Raw genomic sequence first — 18,942 nt, 5'->3', positions numbered from 1 at the left:
CATGGCTAACATCAACACATCAGACCACCACCATGGCTGACAACATCACATCAGTCCACCACCATGGCTGACATCATCACATCAGACCACCACCATGGCTGACATCATCACATCAGACCACCACCATGGCTGACATCTCAGCACACTACAGCAGAAGCAGGCCTTTTGGTTACAGCTGATTGCTTTTCCCTCTCAACCCCATTCTACTATCTTTTCCCCATAACCTTTGACTACCTTACTAATTAAGTACCCACCAAACTCCACTTTATACAGTCTATAAAATGTATAGACACCCCCCCCAAGGAAGTTTTCATGTTTTACAACATTAAATCATAGTGGATTTAATTTGGCTTTTTTGACACTGATTGACAGAAAAAAGCTTTTCTGTCAAAGTGAAAACAGACCTCTACTAAGTGATCTAAATTACTTACAAATATAAAACACAAAATAATTGATTGCCTAAGTATTCACCACCCCCTGCCCCACTTTAATATGACACAACAAATCATTACTGGTGCAGACAATTGGTTTAAGAAGTCACATAATTAGTTAAATGGAGGTCTGTTTTTGGAGACCTGTGTACAGTCAAGGTGTTTCAACTGATTGTAGTGAAAATACACCTATACCTGGAAGGTCCAACTGCTGGTGAGTCAGTATCCTGGCAAAAACTACACCATGACAACAAAAGAACACTCCAAGCAACTCTGTGTAAAGGTTATTAAAAACCACAAGTCAGGAGATGGATACAAGAAAATTTCCAAATCGTTGAATATCCCTTGGAGTACAGTGAAGTCAATCATCAAGAAATGGAAAGAATGTGGCACAGCTGTACATCTGCCTACAGCAGGCTGTCCTCAAAAACTGATTGACCATGCAAGAAGGGGACAAGTGTGGGAGGCCACTAAAAGACTGATGATAACTCTGGAGGAGTTACAAGCTTCAGTGTCTGAGATGGGAGAGACTGCGCATACAACAACTGTTGCCCAGGTGCTTCACCAGTCGCAGCTTTATGGAGAGTGGCAAAGAAAAAGCCACTGTTGAAAAAAAAACTCATAAAATCTCAGCTAGAGTTTGCCAGAAGGCACGTGGGAGATTCTGAAGTTAGCTGGAAGAAGGTTCTATGGTCTGATGAAACCAAAACTGAGCTTTTTGGCCATCAGACTAAATGCATAAGCCAAACACCGCACATCATCAAAAACACACCATCCCTACCATGATGCATGGTGGTGGCTGCATCATGCTGTGGGGATGCTTCACTGCAGCAGGCCCTGGAAGACTTCTGAAGGTAGAGGGTAAAATGAATGCAGCAAAACACAGGGGAATCCTGGAGGAAAACCTGATGCAGTCTGCAAGAGAACTGCAACTTGGGAGATTTGTTTTCCAGCAAGACAATGACCGCAAGTATAAAGCCAAAGCTAAACTGGAATGGCTTAAAAACAACAAAGTTAATGTCTGGAACTGGCCAGGTCAGAGTCTAGACCTCAATCCAATTGAGAATTTGTGGCTGGGCTTGTAAAGATGAAAGGGGAAAATTGCAGTGTCCAGATGTGCAAAGCTGATAGAGACCTATCCACACAACAGTGGCTTTCTCTTTGCCATCTCAGCACTGAAGCTTGTAACTCCTTCAGATTTGTCACAGGTCTCTTGGCTGTTCCCTCACTAGTTCCCTTCTTGCACTGTCACTCCATTTTTTTGAGGACAGCCTGCTGTAGGCAGATTTACAGCTGTGCCATATTCTTTCCATTTCTTGATGATTGACTTATCTGTATTTCAAGAGATATTCAGTGACTTGGAAATTTTCTTGTATCATCTCCTGACTTGTGCTTTTCAATAACCTTTTCGCAGAGTTGCATGGAGTGTTCTTTTGTCTTCATGGTGTAGTTTTTGCCAGGATACTGACTCACCAGCAGTTTAGAGCTTACAGATACAGGTCACCTTGACTGCACACAGGTCTCCAGAAACAGATCTCCATTTAACTAATTTTGTGACTTCTATGAACAATAGGCTGCACCAGTGATGATTTCGTGGTGTTAAAGGAGGGGCGGGGTGGATACTTTTGCAATCAATTATTTTGAGTTTTATATTTGCAATTAATTTAGATCAGTTCGTAGAGATCTGTTTCCATTTGGACACAAAAGAGCCTTTTTCTGTTGATCAAAGTCAAAATAGGCCAGATTAAATCCACAGTGATTCAATGTTGTAAAACAATAAAACATGAAAAATTCCCCGGGAGGGGGGTGGCGTGTGAATACTTTTTATAAGCACTGTATACGGCAAATGACTTGGCCTCCACTGCCATCTATGGCAATGAATTGCACAGATTCACCCCCCTCTGGTTTGAAGGTCCTGTTTTGCAGTGTTAAAACATAGTGGAGCACAGTTTAGGGCCAGTTTTACAGAAGTGACAGAAACCTATTGAAGAAGGTTCCCCTTTCATTTGCCTTCACTTCCAATGAAGTAGGGGGAAAGAAGAATGCATGTAAAAGAGTTTTGAATTTACTTTGAAAAAATAAAAACAGTGGCTCAACTCGCCTAGACAATTTGATTCTCTCGCTGACCCACAAGTTCTCATTGATCATTAGAAAGTCCATTGGCCGTATTTGCCCAGTGAAACTTCAGTCAGTACTTTGTTTTGAATTTGGCAAGAGATTTAGAAGAGCAAAATGCTTAAGATGTGCAACTTGTCTTTCTAATTCCATACACACGTGTTTATAAACATAACTTTCAGTTATTTCCTGACAATTGACCCACATAGTTCCAGTGTATCTGTGTTCATAGAAAACAGAACTCTACAGCACAGTACAAGCCCTTCAGCCCATGATATTGTGCCAACCTTTTAATCTACTCCAGATCAATCTAACCCTTCCCTCCTACATAGCATCCATTTTCCTTTCACCCATGTTCCTAATGAAGAGTCTCTTGTGTCCCTGTTGTATCTGCCTCTACCACCACCTCGGCAGAGCATTTCACGGACCCATCACTCTCTGTGTAAAAAAAACTTACTTCGGACATCCCTCTCCAATACTTTCCTCCAATCACCTTAAAATATGCCCTCTCGTATTAGCCATTTTCACCCTGGAGGAAAAACAGTGCTGGCTGTCCATTCTATCTATTGCTTCTTCTCGGCTTACATAACTCTACATCTCATCCTCATTTGCTCCAAAGAGAAAAGCCTTAGCTTGCTCAACCTTTCTTTATAAGACATGTTCCTCTAATCCGGGCAGTATCCTGGTAAATCTCCTCTGCACCCTCCCTAAAGCTTCCACATCCTTCCCACAATGATGCAACCAAAACTGATCGCTGGTTCATACTGTAATATTTCTTGTGTCCCTTATTATCTAACATCTAATTAAATGAATGTTACAACTATTGTAATGGAATTACTACCTGCTTACAGGAAACATCTGAACACCTCATTCAGCCAATGAAGAGTTTCATCATTTTTTGGACTTTTCCTTCTCCTTCTGGTCATCTGCAGGTTCTGGATCTTTCCTTGCATGTCCATTTTTTTTTATTTTTAAGCTCATCTTCATCAATACTTAATGTTTTATTTTTCTGATTGAATCTTGGTTGGTTTGACTTTACGTTCTAAATATTTGTAACCTGAGATATCCACAGCTGTTATTCTGTACACATTGAAATGCTGTGGTCTTCTCTGTTCCTCCTCAGACCTATTCTTCAATGAGTGAAAACCTTCCTCAGGTGGGAACTGGTGACTTGGTTTCTTTATAAATAGTTCACAGTCCTCTAGCCCAGTAATCCAATAACTCTAAAGTACTTGCCTCCCTTACTTTTACCAAATTTACTTGTGTCTGTTCAGTCAAAACAATTGGTGAACAGACTGAGAAACCAAGACCTAAGTTCTCTAAATTTTGCTCACAACTCTCTGTCCTGGCGATCTTCCCTCTACACTCTCAGTCCTGACGCAAGGTCTCAACCTGGAACGTTGAACATTTCTTCACCTCCACAAATGCTACCTGAGCTGCTGAGTTGCTCCATCGATGCTCCAAGTTCTGCTTAGTTTGCCTGGAAAGACAAAAGTCTACACTGATGGGTCTAAGTACGTTTGAATGTAAGGATTGTTATAAAGCCAAGCAGCCTGAAAACAAGTTGTCCAACCCACTATCTCCATACTGGCCATCAACCACCCATTTTACACTAATCCTACATTGGTGGTGATTGCCCATCATGTCCAACGATGACAGGAAACCTGTGCGGGGGAGTTTTTAAACATGGAAAAGCTATTGCATTGGGGCAGTTTCACTTTCTCAACGTCAGAAGTCCGGGTCCAGTGGTACGAATGGTCGTCACAACTGGGGTCTTCCTTGGTTGCAGTCGGTGACCACGACTTCTTCTGTGCCTTATCATTCCTTTCACTCTCCATGAAACGTTGCAGGACCCCCTTCCTGGCCGTTGGATCTCACTGTTAGTCTCTTGCACCCGGTCTGCCAGAGCTAACCTGCATGCTAGGACAGGCATGTCCCTATCTCACTGGGGTATCAGGCCCTCCACCTCCCCTCACCTGGCCCACCAGTTGAAGTATTGTACCAGGGTGTGGCTGCTGTCCCATGCAAGCGGCTACTTGGAGCCACAGGTGAGAGCTGAGTGGTGGGGACCAAAAGGGAGTGAGCTGTTCTAGATTGGACACGACAAGGCCCTTCACCAGAGGTGCTACCCCTGCATGGATGTCCCATAAGCCCCAACCCTACATGAATCCCATTTTATTCTCCCTACTTTCTCATCAACTCCCCCTCCACCAGCTTCCACATCCCTCCTATGAAGAGACCACAACTGAGCACAATACTCCTAAATGTAGTCTAACCACAGCTTTATAAAACTACATTACCTCACTGGTCTTGAACTCAATCCCCGGACTAATGAAGGCCAACACACCATATGCCTTCTTAACCTCTATCAACTTCTGCTGCAACGTCGAGGGATCTATGGACTTGGACGCAAAGATCCCTCTGTTCCTCAACAGTGCTGAGAATCCTGCCATTAATCCTGTACTCATTTTTCCAGATTGAACCCCATCTGCCACCTCTCAGCCCAATTCTGAATCCTGTCAAATTCCTGTTGTAACCTATGACAGCTTCTACACGATCCACAACGCCACCATCCTCCGTGACCAATGATTTGGCAAAGTGAAGAGCCTCAGTGGCTATTTGTCTATGGTAGCGATGAACAATAAATGTGGGGTTCTGAAGATCAGCCAAGGATTTCACACCAGCAACACAGGATGAAGAGTAGTCGCATTGCAAAACTGAGTGTGCACACAGTTTAAAATTCATGGTAGATTCCTTTTTAGGAGCATGGAAAAGTACAGCTCAGAAACAGGCCCTTTGGCCCAACTAGTTTGTGCTGAACCATTTAAACTGCCTAGTCCCAGACCATAGCCCTCTGTATTCCTCTCATCTGTGTACCTACCCAAACTCCTCTTAAACGTGGAAATTGGGCACCACTTGCGCTGGGAGCTCATTCCACACTCTCACGACCCTTAGAGTGAAGTAGTACCTTTTCATGTTCTCCTTTCACCCTTAACCCATGACCTCCAGCCCCTTAACCCATGACCTCCAGCTGTAGTCCCACCCAACCTCAGTGAGATTTCCTATGGAGGAAAAGATTCAAACAGGACCACCAACCTAAAAAAAACTTAAGCAAAACATTCCAGAATACTTAAACAGAAAATACTGCAACTATTCAGCAGGTCAGGTAGCATCCGTGTAGAATGAAACAGTTAATATTTCAGATCAGTGACCTATCATCACTCAAGTCTACCAATTGATTTTAAGACAAGTGATTTGACTGAAAATTAATTAAAGTAACCCTGGGCCAGCAGAGGTTTACAAGGCTCATCCAAATTGGCTAGCAGTCTCAGTAGGCTTGACTGTGTATCTGGGGGAAGTAGATGGAAGAAGTCAAGGTTACAGACGGTGATCTCTGATTCTAGTATGCTGTTGCAATAAACCACAGTAATCTCAGCAACTACAATAAGATACAAGCATACGTGGACTATAAGCAGCAATTCCGCATGCAGATTACAGACTCGAACAAGGTAGCAGATGGTTTAATCAGAATGGGTTGACCCCAGTTACAATGTACAATGGGCTCATTATGAAAAAAGCGGGTAAGGAGGCGCAAGGGTGTGGGATACAATTAGGCTTTGTTTCTCCGGACGTGCCTGCCCTGTTCACCGTGATCTATGTGCTCTGTTTTGGTTGAACTTTGCTGCAGCTGAGAGGAGCCTCCTGGAGTCACAGCCAGAGAAGCCGGCAGCAGATAATGCAAATCCGGTCTAGATCACCGTGTTGAAAGCAACAGCCTTTACCTGGAGACCAACCTCTGTTTAAAATGTGTCTTTTCTTAATTTATTTAAAGTAAATTGGAACGTTGTTACTTAAAGTCATTTACATCTGTGTTAGACTAGGTATGAAAATAGTGGGTAGACTATGTACAATGTTGGTGTAGGTTCCACGTTAGAAGTAATGGACAATGGGAAAGTGGTTTGGATTGGAGAAACTCAGCAAGATCTGCAGCTCGCTTAAAGCATGTAGTTTCAAGATTTCTTTCTGATGTTTTATAAAATACTAGCATTAACTGATGCAGTAGCAGGGAAGAGGGTGAATGTGAAGGGATGCCATTCAAATGAACATTTTGCATTGGTTTACGTAGATCAGAGATGGTGACTGAAATAAACTAACGATGGCATTGGCCTGTCCTTCAAACCATTTTACAACTCTTCGTATATGCAAAAGTATGCCTGTCTAAAAGAGCCTCTAAGAGGCCACTGTTGTATGTGCCTCCACCATCATGCCTGGCACCCACCACTCTCTGTGTAAAAATAACTTATCCCGCACATCTTTGAACTTGCCCCTTCTCACCTTAAACACATGCCTTCTAGAACATAGAATGTTACAGCACAGAACAAGCCTCTTGGTCTAGACTGTTGTGCTGGCCTTATTACCTACCTTAAGGTCAAGCTAGCCCTTCCCTCCCCCTGTAGCCCTCCATTTTTCTATTATCCATGTGCCTATCTAAGAGTCTGTTAAATGCCTCTAATGTCTCTGCCTCTACCACCACCCCGGTAGCATGTTCCACACACACACCATTCTCTGTGTAAAATAACATAATAGTATTACACATTTTGAGCTCAGGTTCTGGGGGAAAGCAGCTGAAAGTAATCAGTGACAGAAGAACTCAGTGAACAAGATCTATGAAACGTTCCATGTGTAAAACCCCCGAGTCCTTCCCTCATCTCAGATATTGAGATCAAGCCATCGAAAGCTGAACTTTACAAGCAATAGTCAGGAGCTGCCATGGATTACAAACTGCACACTAAATACCAACAGATAGTGCAAACGTTGCATCTGCCTGCTAAATCCTGCAATAATAACCTCGCCTGAATTATTGCTTCAAATTTTACATGACTGATAGGGTGCACCTTCAGAAGAGCAGCGTAGAAAGCAGTTTCCTTGTGTATATATTTTCCAAAAGACTGTGTTCAGCACTTACTCTATGAGTGGTTGGGCAATTAGCTTGGATCAGAGCCTGCTGCATTCGATGTGAATATCAATCAGTTCCCACCACCAAAGGACATAAACCACCACACCGTGCAAATACTAGCACACAATTTATCATGTGTAAAGACTTGAACCTGCTGCTATGTGTTCCCCTTGAGTTTTGTTAGAGAGACAATCTACATTAATTCTGATTTCTCCTACACTTTCTGCAGCTATCATATTTACATTTTTTATTGGGGGGGAATGTTTGCCAATTTAAAGGAAAGGACTTAAGGGCACGTGCAAAGTTGTAGCTAAAAGGCACTGCTGTGCTAACGATCCCTCAGAGTACAAATCAGGAACACAGCGTGAGAATAGGCCGCTTATTCCCTCATCTCTTGCTCATTCAATGAGACGATGCCTCATTTGTGACTGATCCCGGCGTACCTGTCTTTGTCCTCCATACCTTTGCTTAGCAATAAAATAGCAATCTCAGATTTAGAGATAACAGTAAGACCATAAGGATTAGGCCATTCGTCCTATCAAGTCTGTTCTGCCTCTGCATTACAGCTGACTCCAGAAGCAGGTTTATTATCACTGACGTGCTGTGAAATTTGTTATTTTGCTGCAACAGGGAGGGCAGTACAATAAATTAAAAAAAATAGTAAATCAGAATAAGAAATACAGTGCAACTGGTTAACTGGGACACATCAAGACCAGTACATTTTAGTCCATTCAAGCGGTTGCCCCAATTAGCTGACGTTTCATGGAAATTTAGTTAAAAAGTTATTAAAAAAAAGACAAACTGAGTAACAAATTATGAATTTAAATGAAGTAAAAACAAGTTTGAACTCTACCGATAGTACTACAGTACTATAAAATTGTGCATTAGTTCCTAATAGTTATCAAGGGAGGAATTCATCCAGTGTACGCAATGAACAAAATCAGCGCAGGCACCCAGTGCAGATAATGGACTACCTTCATAAAATGCTTTAGATGATTGCATCCTCTGAATCTTCATTTTCATTGTCGATACCTTCCAATTCTTCTTACTTCCTAACTTGTTGAAGTAGTGAAATCGTTTCATTTTGCCCAGCCATTTCTGGCATCTCCGAGCCTGAATACTTGAAACCACAGTGAGCAAAATGGTTAATTGTCTTACTGCTTATTTCCCACTGAGTGTCAATGACAGAAATCACTGATTTTTGAACACAACACATGTAGCTGACGCTATAAGCATGATGTAGTCTAACGGCCACACGAGTGCACGCGACTGATACTAGTTAGAACCTGTTCAGTAAGAGTCTCCTGCCCCAATTAAGTGGTGTGGTGTCCTAAACAAATGAAGGGAATCCCCTCAGTTTTCTTCTTCAGTTTTTGTCCCTTAAGAGCTGTCCCAAATAAATGATTGTCTGATTAACCTTTGGCCCGATTAACCAGAATCCAGTGCCTATATTTTTAAAATTGAATTCAATAAGTAGTGCAAGGAGAGAGCAAAAATAGTGAGGCAGTGTTCATGGGTTCACTGTCCGTTCAGAAATCTGATAGTGGATAGGAAGAAGCTGTTCCTAAACGTAGTGTTGAATATATATTATCCTTCTCAACCCCATTCACCTGCCTTCTCCCCATAACCTTCGATGCCCTGACTAATCAAGAACCTGCTTTAAATATACCCAGTGACTTGGTCTCCACAGCAGTGTGTGACAGTGAATTCGGAATACCAATCAAGATGGCATCCATGGCCTTCGGTGGCCAGCAGTTTGAGACCTTTGTCACTTTCAGCCCATCTAGCCCATGCCGAACCTAGAGAACAAATTAACAACATTGCTGGGTGCATTTCAAATAGAGAAAGCAGACGGTAAATGATTGAAGTTTTTGCACCCAGACCATAATTGGGCGGTACAGTAGCGTGGTGGTTAGCACAACGTCTTGCGCTACAGATGACCCAGGTTCAATCGCCGCCTGTAAGGAGTTTGTATGTTCTACCCATGACCATCTAGGTTTCTTCCCACAGTCCAAAGATATACCGGTTGGTAGGTTAATTGGTCTTTGTAAATTGTCCCATGATTAGGCTCGTGTTAAATCGAGGGTTGGGCGGTGAGGCTCGAAGGCCTGGAAAGGCCCTATTCCATGCTGTATCTCAATAAAAATTTTAAAAAATAACTAAGTAAGCCCTCCGTGCCTCTCCCATCCATGTACTTACCCAAATTTCCCTTAAGTGTTGAAATCGAGCCCACGTCCACGGCTTCAAATGGCAGCTTGTTCCACACTCTCACCACCCTGTGTGAAGAAGTTCCCCTTAAATATGTCACCTTTAACCCACGACATGAGCAGCCTAATTCATACAGTGCCCAGCCTGACAGGAATCATTATAGATGACTTTTGTTTGTATTGTCTACCCTTATATAAACATTGTCCTTTACCTTACCAGCAAGTCGATATCAGATCCTGTAAGCTTCGGTGTTTTAGTAAAACTCTAACTCCTCAAAAACATGATTGCCTTTGCATTTCGGCCTTAAAGTTAATTTCCGAACACCGCCCCTCCCATCCTGCCACCCCAGAATGACACTCACTTTGGGTGCCCCAGTCAGAACAAAGCAAATGCTTGAAAACCGTACTGCCCATGCTGAGCTGTTTGCTGACTTCGCGAACGGCAGCAGCAAGCAATAGAGGATTGGGAACGTCCACAGAGCCTCCCCATCTCATTTGTAGCACCATGGAGCCAGTAACTCTTGCTGGTGCACTGCATATTGTAGGCAGCAGAGTTGTGGGATGAATATCAAATGGCCAAGTTCCCTGCATTGACAGCAACACTTCAATTGTTTACCATCTGTTTTCTCTGAAACATAAAAACATGCACTACAGCAAGGCTTTTAACTTGTAGGGTTGTCATTAAGTTTACTATTTAGAACAAGGTTGCTTATTTAGAGCTGGACCTCCATGTGATCAGAGTTTTGGCTAAAACGACAGTCAAGGTACAGAATTTAACCCTTGGAAATAACTGAAGGCTCCTATGCACCAACTAAGTTCTAGATAAGACTGTAAGATATAGGAGCAGAACTAGAAGAATCTTCATTTTGGAAAAAGTCCAGACCTTTCAAGAATGTTGCTGGGACTTGAGAATCTGAATAACAGGGAAAAGTTGAACAGGTTAGGACTTTGTTCCCCGGAGTGTAGGAGAATGGTGGGAGATTTGATAGAGGTATACAAAATTATGAGGGGTCTAGCTGGGGTAAATGCAAGCAGGTTTTTTCTACTGAGATTGGGTGTGACTGGAAGTAGAAGTCATAGGTTAAGGAGGAAAGTTTAAATATTTAAGGGGAACCTGGCGGGGTGAAACTTATTCATTCAGAGGCTGGGAAAAGAAAGCAAATAGCCTGAGGAACTCAGAGGGCCAGGCTGCATCTGTGGCGGGAAATGGACAATCATCTAAAGACCTTAGCACAAAACTTTTGCTGTCCATTCCCCTCCTTAGATGATTCCTGAATTACTGAGTTCCTCCGGCAGTTTTGTTTTGTTTAAGCTTGGTCTTGGATGTGTATAACTTTAATAAAGCAGCCAGCAGTAAAGTATGCACCCTTCTCCTAAGAGCAATTGGCCGCACACAATATCTCCATGTCACATTTGAAGCAGGGGTCACCAGATAACTGTCAGGGCCAAGAACCCTGCCTGACTTCCCCACACCTCAACTAGGGTCACCTGGTGATTGAACACCAACACATCCTCATGGGGGTTCCTCAGAAGATTGGCTGAAGCCACCAGGAACACGTGAGTGGCCTTCACTGCCATCGCTTCTGGAGAATTGCATTAGATCTCCCATCTGTTGGGAAACCTGCCTTAACTATGGACGCTTACCAACAGCAAATCACACAAGACTGAGTTGTTAACTTTAATGCGACAACTGAAGATTCTGAGTTGTACTTTCAACCGTATTATCGACTAACAAGTGTGCCTTTTTATTGTTAGTTTTCCATAAATTCCATTGTACTTCTTTAACACAAGAGATCCTGCAAGTGCTGGAAAGCCAGAGTAACGCATACAAAATGCTGGAGGAACTCAGCAGGTTAGGCAGCATCTATGAAAAGGAATAAACAGTCGATATTCTTCGGGACTCCCGAAATGTCAACTTTCCTAATCTACTGAATTCCTCCAGCATTTTGTATGTTGCATAGTATTTTATTATTTTCCTGTAGATGCCTGCAAGAAAATGCATCTCAAGCTATGGTGACATATACGTACTTTGAAAATAAACTTACTTTGACTAAACCATTTGTTTTAAAAAAAAAACACTGTTGTAAAGCACATTCCAGAAGAGAGCCATTAAACAGCCTCTCAAACAACATTAATACAGGCAAAAGGCAGGCAACTCAGTTGACGCAAGAAGACCGTGGGTTAATTTAGACCTTTCCATATGGAGTGCAGCAGATTCTGAGCTGGAACGGTAGCGCAGCACCTCAGTTTATTATGTATTCTTCCCTCTGCTTCATGATGGTGAAGATTTATCAGTGCCTGCAACACTGCAGTAAAGCTGGAGAAACTGGTAATCAATCAATAGTTGTGTGATAGAAGTTGGAAGCTTAAGGCTTTAAAGAGTGTAAGAGTAGATAGAACATATTCCTCAAGGCTGGGGAAAGTGAGAGCAAGGGCAGTCTAAAAATAAAAGACAGGCCTTTCACGAGTTATAAGAAGCTCTGCTACACAACAGGGAGTGGTAGTAATTTCAGTGAATCATGAGAGGGTTACAGCGGCGAAGTTTAGTCTATCTAGCTCACATTGGCTCTTTATGGTCCCATTAATCCCACTCCCCCAACCTCTTTCCATTGTAAACCCTGTAATCCATTCTTCTTTTAAGTACTCACCCCTTCTGTAAATGCCACAATTGGATCTGTCTCTGTTCTCCAAATTAATGGTAGGTCACGTGTTAACTTTCTACCCAAGTTTGATAGGTTTCTGTTAACCAAATATAATATCAGTATGCTACCTTGAGATGCATTTTCTTGCAGGTATTTACAGGAGGATAAAGAAATACAACAGAATTTATGAAAAATTATGCATTGAAAGCTCTCCTGTTCACTCACATAGTAGAAATCAGAATCTTTAAGTTGTCACATTAAAGAAGGTAACAGCTCCCAAACAAGAGAAAATCTGCAGAGGGGACGCTGGAAATCCAGGCAACACACACAAAATGCGGGAGGGACTCAGCAGGCCAGGCAGCATCTCTGCACAAGAGTGAACAGTCGACTTTTCATAGATGCTGCCTGGCCTGCTGAGTTCCTCCAGCATTGTGTGTGTGTTGACAGCTTAGAATCAGGATCAGGCTTAGGGGCATATGTCATGAAAGTTGTTGTCTTTGCAGCAGCTGTAGAATGCAGTACAGGATAATAGAGGAGAGAAAAAAAAGTCAATTACAGTAAGTATGTACATATATATATTAAATAATTTAAATAAGTAGTGCAAAAATCGAAATTTTTAAAAAGTAGTGATGTAGAATGTCCATTCAGAAACCGGATGGCATAGAAGAAGCTGTTCCTGAATCACTGAGTGTGTGCCTTCAGGTTCCTGTACCTCCTTCCTGCTGGTAGCAATGAGAACAGGGCATGCCTCACGTGATTTATCATGTGGAATAAATAGAGGAACATTTTCCATCACAAATGGGCCACGGTCTCATCCTGTATGCTTCTTAACCACCTTTTCAATTCCCGTTAGCTTCCACAAACTATGAATATTTACTCTATTACTTCAAAATCTCTAGGGGAATAAAATCATCTATAACTTTAATGGAACCAATGCAGAGAGGTGAGCAGCACAATTCCCAGTGTTTGGCATTGACAACGAATGACAAATTTTCCCCCAACTTAAAGTATCCTTTGGTAAGACCAAATTTATCTCTGCGGTTGTATTTTCGATTGCAGTCTTAATATAGCACAATCTGATCATTTTGTAATTCAAAGGGTTTGATTAAATCCAAAAACCTGGGCAAGACTTGCTGTATTAAAAATAGGCTTAAAGTTTATATAAGGCATTGAATTTAGCCACATCATAAGCCCTTGAACCAGGCTTTATAAAAGGGCTTTAGACAACATTACAACCCTACTATATGTAAGATACAATTGAGTGATGTATGATATGAGCAAATGGTAGTTCCACATTCATAGAATTTAATTATTCTTAAAACTCTTAAGGAACACTTACTAGATTGTGTATATTTTGTCATATTGATTACGAATCTTTGTTAGTAGAAGTTCTTGATTAGTTGATAGCTTGGGTCTTCCAGGAAAAAAATACCAGTGTTTCACGTGGCTGACATAGATCACACCTTCAAACATCTTTTTTTCTTTTCAACTCACACTTCTAAAAAGGATAAAGAATGGTTAAGAAAACAATTTTTGGGTTGGACATTACAATGTAACTGTATTAGTGTGGATTTGATGTTACTGTGGGCTTGATTGTTTGCATTGAATTGTATCCATTTTGAATTCTGGAGTCCAGTGAGACTGCAGATGTACAAACATAGCTACAGCATATGGGGACAGTTTGGAGCAAATTGTGTACTATGACCAGTGAAGAGACTTAAGGCACATCCCCATGTTGAAATGTGTGGATGTAAGCAGCAGTCTTTAATCATGTCTCACCTCAGTCTCTGTGCTCCTCCAGCTGTGAACTTTTACCAACCACCGTTTTCCATAAGACAGAAGACATTGACCATCAAAGGAGCAGAATTAGGCCATTCAACCCATTGAGTCTGCTCTTGGTCCCATTCCAACTCTGAACAGCCGGCCTTTGCTCTGTCTAGGGCCCAGAACTCTGGAATACCCTCCTTTCTGCTTCTTCTTCCACATTTTAGGATGATTCTTAAAACCTACCTGGAGTCACAGAGCAGCACGGCACAGAAACAGGCCCTTTGGCCCGTCTAGCCTGTGCCAAACTATTCTGCCTTGCCCCATTGCTCTGCAGCTGGGCCATAGACCTCCATATCCCTCACATCCATGTACCTATACAAACCTCTTAAATATTGAAATCAAATCTGTATTCACTTCTGCTGGCAGCTCGTTCCCACACTCATCACCGTGTGAATCAAGAAGATCCCCCCCTCGTGTTTCCCTCAAATATTTCACCCTTCACCCATGGGTGAGACTAGAACTCTAATTCTAGTCTCACCCTACCTCTTTGAACACTTCTAAGAGTAACCTATGGCTCGGTGTTATCAATAACACTCCATCGTAGGGATGTTTTACAAGTCAGAAGTGCCACTGAAATGTTATTTGTTGTACTACTGATCAACAATGAACACAGGGAAGCTGCTACTAACCCCAAGGCAAGCACTTTGGCAGTAGAAATTGGGATCTTTTCAGAACTTCTGAGGCAGGGAGCAGTATTGATGGCAAACACACCCATGATGGCTCAGACCGGATGGTTAACGTGAACCACCAGATGATAATATGAATGCCATGAGAAGTGCTGCAACTGGTTTAACCTTTTTTATGTCATGAACCCCTACCATTAACTGAGGGGTCTTTGGACCCCAGGTTGGGAATCCTTGGTTTAAAGGGCAATTTCCTATCACACCTGTGAATGGGCCACGTTTAATTTCAAAGTCTTCAACGGGGCTTTCAGAAAACACATTGCCTTACAATGAAATGGGCATGGTTTGATGTTCTGTTACTTTGAAATGCACAGGGTGTTTTTCTGAGTCACTTAGATGTCTCCAGCCCAATTCATTTCATGCTCTTGTTAACTGACTCTGAAGTCATGGACAACAAGGCAAAGGAAGACACACAAGATAGCTAGATGGAACGATGGAGATTTAAGCAGTATCAGAAGTATCATAAGCAGTATTAAGAAGTTCCAGAACTTCTTACATGGCTAATGATTTGCCACTTGTCCACCAAGATAATTAAGGGGCAGGGAGGTTTGCCATTGGGATGGTTGTACTAGGATGGAAGAAGAAGATGAGCAAAAACTCATACAAATCATGTACAAAGTTTCAGCTTGGAGGCACAGTTGATGTTTAGCAATCCTGTGAAATAAATGGGTATTCAAATACTTTAAACCATTCTACTCTTTTAAAGAAAATGGAAACATTGTATAAATACATGGGGAAGTTTATTGAATTTTTCCACAGGCTAATGCAGTAGAGTCAAGAAGTTTAACAAACCAGGTTGAGATCTGTCTCTCAAAGTCTGACTGTTCTAACAGATGCTTACTTTATGGTTAGAGTACAGCTGTCTTATGTGTCTTTGGCTGTATAGAATCACCACACTTGCTGTAACTTTGTGCCATGGTGGCTCTTAATGATTGAACTGTAACCAAACTTAAAACTACTCAATAAACTTGTAGATAAATATCATTTCCAATTGCTCTTAATTTCAAATAATTTGGTCATTTGTAGTAAAAGGAGTCATGTTATTTTTTTTTAAGACATTGCACAATTGCTGGAAGTATATATTGCTGTATAAATCACTCCAATGATTTGTCGCCTTTAAATCATTTGAAATATGTATCTCAGAGCATGTTCACACCAAGTGAATACTCAATGATTTGTGGGCACAGGGAAATATTTGTAAGGAGCATAATCCCACAAACAGCACTGAACAGATCAGCATTCGAGATGTGGATATATATGGACCTGGGTACCAGTGAGAACTTTGCAACTCCTCACAACAGTGCAGTGCTTATTTTCAAAATATCTGCCTCCGGGAACAACCCACACACACAAGGGACTCAGCAGGTCAGGCAGAATCGACGGAGGGAAATGAACCATCAACGTTTTGGGCTGAGACCCTTCATCAGGATTGAAATATTGACTGTTCCTTTCCCCCCACCACCATAGGTGCTGCCTGACCTGCTGAGTTCCTCCAGCAATTTGTGTGTGTTATTCAGGATTTCCAGCATCTGCAGAATCCCTTATACCTCAGAGAGCAGATACTGCTTGGACCATTTAACATGCATTAATAGCAAATACTTTTAGTATTTTTATTTATCTAACATTCTCTACTGAAGGAACTCATCATCAGTAAAGGTTACATGAATTTGTAACAAAACATTCTGGCTGTTAAACTGCTCAAAATCTAATTGATTTTTCAAACCTTCATATTCATGATTTTAAAAACTACATAGAGCATAGAATGTTACAGCACAACACAGGCCCTTCAACCCACAATATTATGCAGACCCTTTAACCTTCCCCAAAATCAAGCTAACTCTTTCCTCCCGCATAGCTCTCATCCATGTACCCACCGAAGAGACCCTTAAATATCCCTAATGTGTTTGCCTTTAGCATCTCCCCGGCAGGGCTTTTCACACACCCACCACACTCTCTGTAAAAACCTACCCCTGACATCCCCTATACTTTCCTCCAGTCATCTTAAAATTAGCCATTCCCCCCCTGGGATAAATGCGCTAGCTGTCCACTCTATCTTGTACACCTCTCATCCTCCCAGACTCCAAGGAGAAAAGATCATAATCCAATCCTGGTAAACCTTCTCTGCACCCTCTCCAAAGCTTCCAAATTCTTCCGATAATGAAGCAACCAGAAATGAAAACAGCTTATTTATCCAACTCAAAAAAATATACAGTTATAGTAATATTAGACCACAGATCATATGATATAGGAGCAGAATTAGGCCATTTGGCCCACCGATTGGCAGTGAGATTGTGAGTTTTCTTTGACAACAAGATGCAGACAACTAAAGTGCAAAAACGTATCACCACAAGAATGTAAAAATGAGCAAATGTTTGTCCAATGTTACAAAGAAGACTCTACTAATCCAATGGCAACAGCTTTTGTGTAGCCTTTACCAATCTGTGGTCATCTAGACACGAGTGGACCATATGAAGGACAAAAATAGATTACTAGTTATTGAAATATCTGGCTCATTTATCTAATATTGGTTAAAATGATTTGGAAAGTGTGACAGCTTTGGATGTGTGATTAAAACAATCAATTATTATTGGCCTCTGGTTAAATTATTGAAAGGCAATTAGCAATCAATCATAAAAATATTGTGAAAACGGAATTGACCAGATTTACTGAGACAATGCAATTATTTACCAAATCAAATAATGAAAAATGCTTTTTACATCAATTATAAATTGAAGACTTTTTACTGGTTTCAATCAAACCTGCGATTTTTTGCAAACCATTTTGTACGAAATTGCTGAAAACATCAAGTTTAAATAGTTCATCTCCAATGATGTGTCAGTCTTGTCAAACCTCAGCATCCGAATTTTAGTTCTATTACCCCAAAAGAGTTAAGCAGTAAATGGCACATACCTATTTAGAAAAAAAACAAATCCGTAAGACCATAAGACATAGGAGCAGAATTAGGCCATTCAGACCATCAAGTCCGCTCTGCCATTCCATCATGGCTGATCTATTATCCCCCTGAACTCCATTCTCTCGCTTTCTGCCTGTAACCTTTAACACCCTTACTAATCAAAAACCTGTCAACTTCTGCTTTAAATCTACCCAATGACTTGGCCTCATTGTCTGCGGCAATGAATTCCACAGATTTACCACTCTCTGCCTAAATCCTCACTTAAATAATGGACAATGATGCTCTGGCAAATTGACTTAAACCTGTCTTAACCACATTTTAGTCATGGGTGAGAGACAGAGTATTACAAAGAGTACATCTTACATATTGAATGCACTGTCTTCATTAACACTTGAAAAGTGTTTGAATTTATTTGCAATAATGAGATTAATCTATGGGCACTATATAAAAATATATACACTTTATTAAGATCAATAAAATATTAATAGTAACGTTACCTATCCAACAAACAAAAGTGGAACTCTTTTGTGAATTGCGCTTCAATTCGTGAGTCGGGTTTCATGTCAGGAAACCAATGTTGGAAACGTGTTGTTGGGGAGTTTAAAAGACACAGTTGTGACTGGTGAAGAAGCTTGGCACTGTGGTCCCTTCAGCAGATGTACTCTCCCACCCCAAGCAGCTCTGAGACTTTACTGGCCAAAATTTGCCAAGGGTTGAGGCTGGACTGTACAGTAGCACTTACATTTCCTCTGTGGGGAAGGTCTTGGCTTCAGAGTAACGAAGTGGTAATGTACCAGGGCCATCCACACAGAGGCTTACAGGACATAAACACAGGCAGCAAAGTATTGCACACACAAATACACTTGTACAAAAACAGAAACTGTATTTACAGCTTTCAAGTAAATATTACAGTCTTGCTAGTGGTTTACACGAATGACCGAGTACCAGCTGATCACGGTGGTGCCACGGCAGGTGCGTTAGACAGTCGTCTGCACAGGAGACACGGAGTGTGTGGGAGATGCTCTCTCAGAGGACGACGAGATTGCCAAATTGCTGACCTCACGCTGAAGCTCCTCAACCTTCTTCTGGAGTTCGGCCCGGATGCCCAGAAGCTCCTTACAATTCTGGTGAATGGGAACCTGTCGCAAGGAAACAGAGTGGGACCA

The 18,942-nt window shown here is 41.7% G+C and overlaps 2 protein-coding genes and 1 long non-coding RNA gene across 17 annotated transcripts in view; 1 reads left to right on the top strand and 2 right to left on the bottom strand.

Annotated features, from left to right (window-relative positions):
* Positions 1 to 9,769, bottom strand: part of LOC140204352 (uncharacterized) — a 40,095-nt gene extending 30,326 nt beyond the window's left edge. Inside the window, exons 1-2 of the long non-coding RNA XR_011887595.1 lie at positions 9,703 to 9,769; positions 8,478 to 8,623 (exon numbers count right to left, since the gene is read on the bottom strand). This is a non-coding gene — a long non-coding RNA (uncharacterized lncRNA). The remainder of the gene's footprint in view (positions 1 to 8,477; positions 8,624 to 9,702) is intronic.
* The window catches only part of LOC140204351 (CD99 antigen-like protein 2), a 269,749-nt gene that overhangs the window by 205,020 nt on the left and 45,787 nt on the right, over positions 1 to 18,942 (top strand). For 5 of the 10 annotated variants that reach the window (XM_072271019.1, XM_072271014.1, XM_072271018.1 and 2 more), the window contains one exon: positions 6,235 to 15,837. The exons of 1 other annotated variant lie outside the window; for it this stretch is intronic. In XM_072271019.1, the coding sequence (XP_072127120.1) occupies positions 6,235 to 6,299 (65 nt within the window). In that variant the 3' untranslated portion in view covers positions 6,300 to 15,837. Of the gene's footprint in view, positions 1 to 3,397; positions 3,580 to 5,022; positions 15,838 to 18,942 lie in introns of those variants that run through there. 4 more of the 10 variants (XR_011887593.1, XR_011887594.1, XM_072271017.1 and 1 more) reach the window with 4 other exon arrangements.
* The window catches only part of mtmr1b (myotubularin related protein 1b), a 66,921-nt gene continuing 63,568 nt past the window's right edge, over positions 15,590 to 18,942 (bottom strand). For all 6 annotated transcript variants that reach the window (XM_072271004.1, XM_072271009.1, XM_072271007.1 and 3 more), the window contains one exon: positions 15,590 to 18,915. In XM_072271004.1, coding sequence (XP_072127105.1) covers positions 18,754 to 18,915 — 162 coding nt within the window. In that variant the 3' untranslated portion in view covers positions 15,590 to 18,753. The remainder of the gene's footprint in view (positions 18,916 to 18,942) is intronic.

This window comes from Mobula birostris, chromosome 10 (assembly GCF_030028105.1).
Source record: "Mobula birostris isolate sMobBir1 chromosome 10, sMobBir1.hap1, whole genome shotgun sequence".
NCBI classification, from domain to species: Eukaryota; Metazoa; Chordata; class Chondrichthyes; order Myliobatiformes; family Myliobatidae; genus Mobula; species Mobula birostris.
This window is presented reverse-complemented; position numbering and strand designations above follow the sequence as displayed.